Source organism: Asterias rubens, chromosome 13 (assembly GCF_902459465.1).
Source record: "Asterias rubens chromosome 13, eAstRub1.3, whole genome shotgun sequence".
Lineage (NCBI taxonomy): Eukaryota > Metazoa > Echinodermata > Asteroidea > Forcipulatida > Asteriidae > Asterias > Asterias rubens.
The window spans coordinates 4,332,885-4,342,003 of record NC_047074.1 but is presented as its reverse complement, the minus strand read 5'-3'; the positions used below and the strand labels follow the sequence as shown (position 1 = coordinate 4,342,003).

At 39.1% G+C, this 9,119-nt stretch overlaps 1 protein-coding gene across 1 annotated transcript in view; it reads left to right on the top strand.

Annotated features, from left to right (window-relative positions):
• Positions 1-9,119, top strand: part of LOC117298644 (ATP-binding cassette sub-family C member 9-like) — a 34,928-nt gene continuing 25,809 nt past the window's right edge. The window contains exons 1-7 of the mRNA XM_033781962.1: positions 1-218; positions 2,564-2,969; positions 4,119-4,355; positions 5,528-5,707; positions 6,817-6,978; positions 7,512-7,667; positions 8,349-8,483. Of these exons, the coding sequence (XP_033637853.1) occupies positions 1-218; positions 2,564-2,969; positions 4,119-4,355; positions 5,528-5,707; positions 6,817-6,978; positions 7,512-7,667; positions 8,349-8,483 (1,494 nt within the window). The remainder of the gene's footprint in view (positions 219-2,563; positions 2,970-4,118; positions 4,356-5,527; positions 5,708-6,816; positions 6,979-7,511; positions 7,668-8,348; positions 8,484-9,119) is intronic.

The window sequence follows — 9,119 nt, the reverse complement described above, 5'->3', positions numbered from 1 at the left end:
ATGGGCAGCAAAAACAAAACAGATCTCCTTGTACCGGATTGGTTCTGCGGTGGTAATTCCTCACTGTGGGAGGACGACACAGATCTCCAACATGTCTGTCATATTGACGGGCTCAACTCCATTCTTCAGGCGCTGTTCTTTATCGTCTTTTCCTTAGTTCTTCTACTCCTGAAATGTTGTTCACATCGTCAAAAATGGGTTACGGGATATTTACAAAGGTAAGTATTAATCGATAGAATGATGATACATTGTGTAGATTTGTTCTAACTAGGAATCAAGAATCTTATTCACTTCGTCCACAGCACTATACTGCCGCGGAGTAGATCGCGGAAGTGGGTTAGAAACTGTGGCCAATTTCATAGAGCCGCTTAAGAGAAAAAATTTGCTTAAGCACGAAAATAGCTCGCTAATTTTACACATGTTACTGGCCCAAATTTTATGCCATATACATTGCATTGCTTGTGACTGTTATTTAGCTGTTGTTTACAAAGCATAACAATTGAGTGGAGTCTTGGCCGATAATCTGATTTTACTAAGCAAGGATTTTTTTGCTTAAGCAAAATTTTGTGCTTAAGCAGCTCTGTGAAATTGGGCCCTGGAAAGAAATCCCCTACACACAAGCGTGTTGTCACGACCAACGACGTCAGGCTGTTCGCCAGTCCGTGGGTTTCTGGACCGTCAATATACTGCTTGAGTAACAAGTCACATTTGGAACTGGAACTTGGGCGGGGGTTGTTTCAAAGACTTGCTCGGAATAGATTAGAGAAGAGGAAGGCCCGGGGTTGTTTTGTGGGTGATAAGGTTAATTAATAATTAAAGGTGAGGTGGATTTTACAAAAACTTAAGACTAGTCTTAACAATGCTTTAAAGCAGTGGACACTATCTGGGTAATTACTCAAAATAATTATTAGCATAAAACCTTTCTTGTGACGAGTAATGGGGAGAGGTTGATGATATAAAACATTGTGAGAAACGGCTCCCTCTGAAGTGCCATAGTTTTCAAGAAAGAAGTAATTTTCCACGAATTTGATTTCGGGACCTCAGATTTAGAACTTGGGGTCTCGAAATTAAACAAAACGCACACAACTTCGTGCAAGGGTGTTTTTTTCTTTCATTATTATCTCGCAAGTTCGATGACCAATTGAGCTCAAATTTTCACAGGTTTGTTATTTTATGCATATGTTGAGATACACCAACTGTGAACTAGTCTTTAACAATTACCAATAGTGTCCACACGAGTTGCTCGTCCCAACTTAGGACCAGTTGTTATAGTTTTTGTATTCCTAAGAAAGTATTTGTGAAATCAACCAAGGTCATGCATGGGGGTGAGTCATCTAGTTTCCAGACTGTTGTTAATTGAATAACTTGCGTGAGTGGGGGTTGCTCTTTAAGACATAAAAGAAAGGAGAGTTGGCATTGATGGGTGACTGTGAGTCATATTTATCTGGTTTACGGACTGTAACTTGAGTTACAGGTGAGATTTACAAGTCAGATTTGGACTTTTAACTTTCATGGGGATTGCTTAGAAAATGGATTAGGAGGAGATTGTTGGGGTGAGTGTCAAATGTCAAGGTCATGGTGGTGAGACGTAACTTAGTTAGGGGTTGTTCTTAGAGAAAGGAAAGTTCGCATTGTTTTGGGGGTGAATATGGTAAAAGGTGTCAAAGGTCACGGTGGTGAGTCATAATCTGGTTTCTGGACCGTAACTTGAGTTAGAAGTGACCTTTGGGCTTGCAACTTGGATGGGGGTGGTGCTTATAGAGAAAGGAAAGTTGCCATTGTTTTGCAGGTGAAAATGGTAATAGGTCAAGGTCATGGTGGTGAGTCAAAGCTATCTGGTTTCCAGACTGAACTTGAGTTACGATGTCATTTTGGACAAATGTTTGCAACTTGGATCAAGGGGTTTGTTCTAAAATAAGGGAAATTTGAAATTATTTTGGGGTGAGTAATTAGGTCAAGGTCATGGTGGTAAGTCATCTTTCAGACTGTAACTTGAGTTAGAAGTGATATACAAACTTGTTTCTTGGTTGGGGATTACTTAGAGAAAAGAAAATTCAGGAATTATCAAGGATTGATGGAAGGTCAAAAGTTCAATGTCACACTGGTGAGTAATACTTAAAGTGTTTCTGCTTTGTAACTTGAGTTGGAGGTAATTTTTTCAACATCGCTGTTATTTTGAATCGCAGAGTGAGTTCTTGGTGCTAAATGCAGGGATGGTATTTCTGTTTAACCCCCCGCCCCCCAAAAAAACTATTATTTTAGTTGATTTAATTATAAAAAGATAAAATTCATAAGAAATGATCAAATTTAAAAGATCAAATTTAAAAGATCAAATTCATAAGAAAATGAAGATAAAACCATAGACCTACAACACCCCAGATTTTAGAGCAGGGCTTTCTAAAACCAAAGATAATGTATGTAATTTGTAAGCATGCAGGCTTCACACTCGGGAGATTTTGCGCTTGCAAGCTTTCAGTCGCTTTTCACTCATAGTTCAGTTTTTTTTTGTTCAGCAGTCTATCACATTCCTGTAACTGGCTTCATGTAGTATGTTTATATCCAGATATCCATTGCATGTGGCCCAGTGGATCCTGATGTTTCTCGCCTTCCTCCTCCATCTCTTCGGTCTAGCAGAGGGTTGCCTGACAGACCAAACATTCCGAACAAACACCCTTGGTGTTGTCGTTCCAACTCAACCTCATCTGTACATCCCCTCCATCTGCGGACTCGTCATGTCCATCTTAGCTATGGTGTACTATCATCACATTGAGGTGTGGCAGGGTGTACACATGCTGTGGCTCTTCCTGGTCTACTGGTGTTTCACTCTTGCCGGCGAGATCATTCATCTACTGGCGCTTATCGAGGTGCAACTCGGTTCGCTCACGGTGTTGCGTTTTGACTTGTGCGTGCTGAGTATTGCGGTTTACTTTTGCCTCATTGCAATTCAAGTGAACAATGTCCGGGTGAAGGTAAGCTTTTTTTTTAATTCGTTTTTAACCCTAACAGACTAAACCCTCCGGAATAATGATACTGCCCAAATCCTTCTATATCTTTGTCCTTATTGTAAATGAACATATTTTCCCAAATCCTTCTAAATCCTTTTGTGACAGAAGTTCGGGAGTCAAATTTTGTGATTTAGTTTAGGTGTTCTGTTGGGGCCCTTGGTGTATGATATTTGATAACTTGTGCCCTTGTGATTAGCTTCTTTTTGTTGTTTTTTTTTTTTTTTGGGGGGGGGGCTAGCTCAGTCCACTAAAGATTTAAATTTTTAACTACCTGCCAGTGTGTTGTGGTTGGTATTGGTTCAACACAAAGCCTACCTGATCATTGTTACGGCATTGTTTAATATCATGCACTCACTGTTAATTATATTTCTTTGATTGGAACCCTGCGACGAAACGACCTAACAGAGGTAATTGTTAGCGAGGCCTGGGGTTTTGCAACATATTCAATTACTCCCTCGATTAGTTCAGTCTTCTGGGGTTATTCACCATTACAACTTAAAGAAAAGCTCGACTGATATTAATTCCACTGGGGCAGTAGGCTCACCTTGGAAATCCCTGTACAAATTCAGAGGTTGAGAGAAATGAAAACAGCTTAGCCAAAAATGCTGAAAAACCATGCACATGTTTTTCAGATACTATAGTTTTTGCGCTCTTTGACCTCATAGTGATCTATAGTTAGCTCTTTATCAATGTAAACAAAGAAAAGATAATCCTATTGTTCAACAAGTCTGAACTGTTCAATGTCAAATCAAATCGCAATTTCCTATGCATTTATCAACCTATAAACCTTGTTTTTTTTTAGTCATAAGTATTCATTTAGTTTTTGTATACATACTACACACACATGGTGTTACCACAAACCGAATTGATACCTCATCATCTAATGCCTCAAACTCCTAGTACAGTGAACGATTTCCCTTGAGCTGAGCAAAATACTACACAAAATGTATCACTTGCTTTTCAAGAATCACACTTTGCTATGTTATAAGCATTCACTGTGCACAAGATAAATTCACGCTAATTGTTTTGCTATGCAAAATTGCCAGACGAAATCACTTGCTGTATTTCATATTTTTGTTCAATTGCTAATAATTATTATTGTTTCCTCTCAAGATATTCTGTTCTAAGCTCAGAGCGAGCGCGTCTTACATCAACAGAACCCCTGAGGCGATGAAATTTGCCCAGAAATATTCCGGATTTCCCTCCGAGGTATCCTACTGGTGGCTCAACTGGTTGTTCCGGCTCGGCTACAAAAGACCTCTTGAACAAGCAGATCTTGGGAGCTTGCCCGAGGAGCACGCCGCAAGTTACGTCCATAATAATTTCAAAAAAGCCTATCTTAGGGAAAAGGTAAATATTTGACTTCTTGTGGGGCATAAGAGAGTTTTGATAGTATTAAAACAAATTAAATTGTATCAACAATTTTACATCCCAAATATGCACAACACCAAAAGAAGCCACAAAGGAAGCCACATTTGAATGTTTTTGTTATAATATCAAGGCTTTCGTACCAGTAAACAGCTGAGAGACTTTTGAACCCTAGGTGGCAGCAGACACTGTATCTATAGTTCTGAGCATGTGAACATTTCTAAGAACATTTCTAAAATCTTCCACAATGCATAAGTCTCCTACTTTTGTTCTAAAACTTGCCCCCTATTGTTTTGCAAACTTGCCCCCTACACTCGCATGAAATTCAAGCGGTTTGTAACTCAAAAAAGAAAGAAGACAAGGAAGGAAGTTTCAGTTTTAGATAATGGAGGAAAACCAAAGATATTTATTCAAGGGAAAACCCACGCAGCCAGGTAGGGAATGAAAAACCAATACACATAGTGCCCCTGTTGTGATTCGAACCAGGGTCCTAAAGTTGGAATGGAAGGCAGCAAAAGATTGGAAATGTCGTGGCCAAGCCGTTAAGAGCACCGAATTCAAACTCTGGTGTTTCTGATCAGCAGAGTGTGGGTTCGAATCCCCAGCCTTGACACTTGTGCCCTTAAGCAAGACACTTAACCATTGCTTCGTCAATCAGATGGGACGTAAAGCTGTTGGTCCCATGTGTTGTGTAAGGCATGTAAAAGAACCCAGTGCACTTATCGAAAAGGGAAGGGGTTTGCCCCGGTGTTCCTGGCTGTGGCTGCTAAATGCGCTGTACAGCACCTTTTAAACCCTTATAAGATGCTACACAATAAGAGACTTTCCAACGCTAGGCGGCAGCAGACATACCGGGTAAATTTCCATTGTTTACGTAGTTCTGAACATGCGCATAATTCTGAGAACAATGGATTTACCCGGTAAGTCTGCTGCCCTCTATCGTCCCAGAAAGTCTCCCATTGGTTCTCAGAATTCATAACTTTCAATATAAACTCTCTTTCTGTATAAATGTACATGTTACTGTATGTACTAAGCACCTTGAACCTTGTTGGTAGATAATTGCGCTATATTTGGACTTTGATATTATCACACCAACCTGACCACCATGTCCAGCTCAGCCAAAGATCTAACAACAGTATTTCATTCATGTTCAGGACCGAGCTAGAGTGGCGAATTGTCAGCCGTCTTTATGGAGAGTTTACTGGGATGTACACGGTTGGAGAATGGTGTTTGCGATGGTGCTAAAACTGTCAGGGGAGATGTGTACCTACGTGGGTCCCATGGCCCTAAATGGAATCATCATCTGGGTGGGGCGAGTCAGGGAAGGATCGCAGGTAAGGATAAAATAAGAAGATTAAAGACACTGGACACTATTATTGTATTAGTATTACTATCAAAATTATTGTTAGCATAAAACCTTACTTGATAATGAGCAATGGAGAGCTGTTGATAGTATAAAACATCGTGAGAAGCGGCTCCCTCTGAAGTAATGTAGTTTTCGAGAAAAAGGTAATTTCTCACTCAAACATAATTAAAAGACTTTAGCTTAAGCCTTTTATTATGCATCTGAAAGCACCCACAATTTTGCAACAAGGGTGTGTTTTTCTTTCATTATTCTTTTGCACATTCGATGACCATTTGAGCCAAAATGTTCACAGGCTTGTTATATACACCAAGTGAGATTACTTTCTTTGATAATTACCAACTGTGTCTAATGCTTTTTCGTGCCCAGGGCACTTTGAGCAAAATTACAAAGTAAAAGTCTAGAGCCATCACAGAAGGGAAGGCAACATTTTGTAGTCATCACAGTATGTTAGGATGTTAAAGGCAGTGGACACTATTGGTAATTAATCAAAATAATTATTAGCATAAAACCTTACTTGGGAACGAGTAGTGGGGAGAGGTTGATAGTACAAAACATTGTGAGAAACGGCTCCCTCTGAAGTGACCCTTGTTTTTCGAGAAAGAAATAATTTTCCACAAATTTGATTTAGAGACCTCAGAATTAGATTTTGAGGTATCGAAATCAAGCATCTGAAAGCACACAACTTTGTGTGACAAGGGTGTTTTTTCTTTCACTATTATCTCGCAACTTCGACGACCGATTGAGCTCAAATTTTCTCAGGTCTGTTATTTTATGCATATGTTGAGATACAGCAAGTGAGAAGACTGGTCTTTGACAATTACCAATAGTGTCCAGTGTCTGAAAGGGATTTTGGTAACTAATTGATTGAATCCTTTATAGTTGTAGATACAACATAAAACTAACCTGTGAAAATTTCATTTCGAAAGCATTTTTTTATATATTGCTGAAAATCTGAAGCAGTTATGTCCACACAGTAAGAAGAACTTGCATTGGACATACACAATTTGAGAAATGTTTTACTGTCATTAATGTTTCTTACTGAGAAGCCATTGTTCTTATTTCTTTGTTTTCACACAGGAAGCCCATGAACCGCACTTCATCACCGTGCCAGAGTTTTTCAAACACGGTCTTGTTCTTGTAGGTATAACGTTCATAGTCGCCTGCATCAGGACTTTATTGATGCAGACCTACGAATACTGGTGTGCTGTTGTTGGAATACACTTTCGCTCATCCATACAGGTCAGAATGTTTAAGGTGTAGTCCTTTTAAGTGGTGTCTGTCCCTTTAAAGGCAGTGGACACTATTAGTAGTTGCTCAAAATAATTGTTAGCATAAAAACTAACTTGGTAAAAAGTAGTGGAGAGCTGTTGATAGTATAAAACCTTGTGAGAAACGGCTCCCTCTGAAGTTTTCGAGAAAGAAGTCATTTTCAATGAATTTTATTTTGAGACCTCAGAATTAGATTTTGAGTACACAACTTCGTTTGACTGGAATTGTCACGGCAGCTCGGGCTGTATACTCCCCAGGGAGCTGAGAAAGTAAAAGGAATGTTATTGGGCATAATGATAAGGGCTATGTAAAGCGCATTGAAGCATTATACATGTAATTGTGAAATGCGCTGTATAATATAAGAACTAGTTATTATAATTATTATTATTATTAAGCCCTACATAAGTTTGTTTCCACACTGATTTCGTAAAATCTGTAAATTATTATGTTTAATAAACTGTAAACTGAATAATGTTATCTGTATTTATACGTCTTATCTGCAGACCATGGTGTTTGAGAAGTCTCTACGCATATCGACCTTTGTGATATCAAATGGCGATATGACCATGGGACAGATAGCCAATCATATGTCAACAGACGCCATCAATATCTTCTATATGGTTCAGTTCATCTGTTGGATGGTGACCGTACCGATTCAGGTAGACATTTTATTGAATTGTACAAATGTGAAAGTGTCTTGGCCGAGCTGTCAAGAGCACCGGATTCAAACTCTGGTATTTCTGATCAGCAAAGTGTGGGTTCGAGATCCAGTTGTGACACCAACCATTGCTTCGTTCTTTAGATGGGAGGTGAAGCTGTTGGTCCCATTGTTGTGTAATGCACGTAAAAGAACCCAGCGCGCTTGTAGAAAGGAGTTCGCCCTGTTTGATTTGCTGCATATAGCGCCACAGCACCTTGTAAACCATTGGTGATATGTAAAAAGAGTAGATCTCATAATTCAAACGCAAGTCCCACATTTGCAGTAAATACTTCATGTAGAAACGGATATGCACGCTACATAATCCACTACTCTATGTTATCATTAGGCCTCTGTGTCCTTCCATGCAATGTGTATAATGTCCAAACCTTTGAAGTGTGATTTCATGACTGGGAACGATGGCCACCATAACTTATAGATGTGAGCACTATCAAATTAGTTATAACACACCTCTCGCTATAGTTCTGCATAGACTGTTAAAGTTTTGCGCGCATCGGAACGAGAAATCACGTCAAACAAAGTACTTTCTTCTTTCTAAAATCAAAAATCTTTGCTTTGAATTATATTCAATGGCAAAATCTGAACGACAAAAAATACAATCAACTTGTTATTTGAATTTCAGATTGTCGTCACTATGACGTTGTTGGTCTTCCAGTTGGGGATATCAGCTCTGCTTGGTGTGGTGGTATTTTTCTTCATTGTTCCTGTCCAGATCATCTTTGGACACTATATGGCCAGACTGGAGAAACAAGCCTTGGTATGTAGAGTGTCACGGCGAGTGGTAAAAGAGCATCAAATTCAAGTTCTGGTGCGTTTTCACCAGAGTGTGGGTTCGAATCCCGGTCGTGACACTTGTGTCCTTGAGCAAGATAGTTTACTATAATTGCTTCTCTTCACCCAGGTGTATAAATGGGTACCTGAGAGGGTAGAGGTTGATACTGTGAATGAAAAAGCCTTCGGAACGCCATGGCAGCTCGGGGCTGTATACTCCCTAATGGGAGCTGAGAAAGATTAAAGGGATGTTTATTGGCCCAATGACCAGGGGACTAATGTAAAGCGCATTGATACGGTTATTGTGAAATGCGCTATATAAGAATTGTGTGTGTTTATCCCAACTAACCTTTCAAACAACTAAAAAAAAACATTAACCAAACAAATACAGTTTGAACCAAATTACATTTTTCCAGAATTATGCTCAATTCATAATCCAATTTGATGTATCAAAAAAATCCACACTCTATTATTGGCCTGAAATGTGACATTTTGGTCGACATTGGTTAAATGTTAAAAAGTTGAATGTCAAAATTACTCCATCTGGCATATGTTTTTGTTTCTTGTTGTTATTTTTTACTGAACTAAATATCTTGTCAAGAATGTTTTGGGCAATTCCATG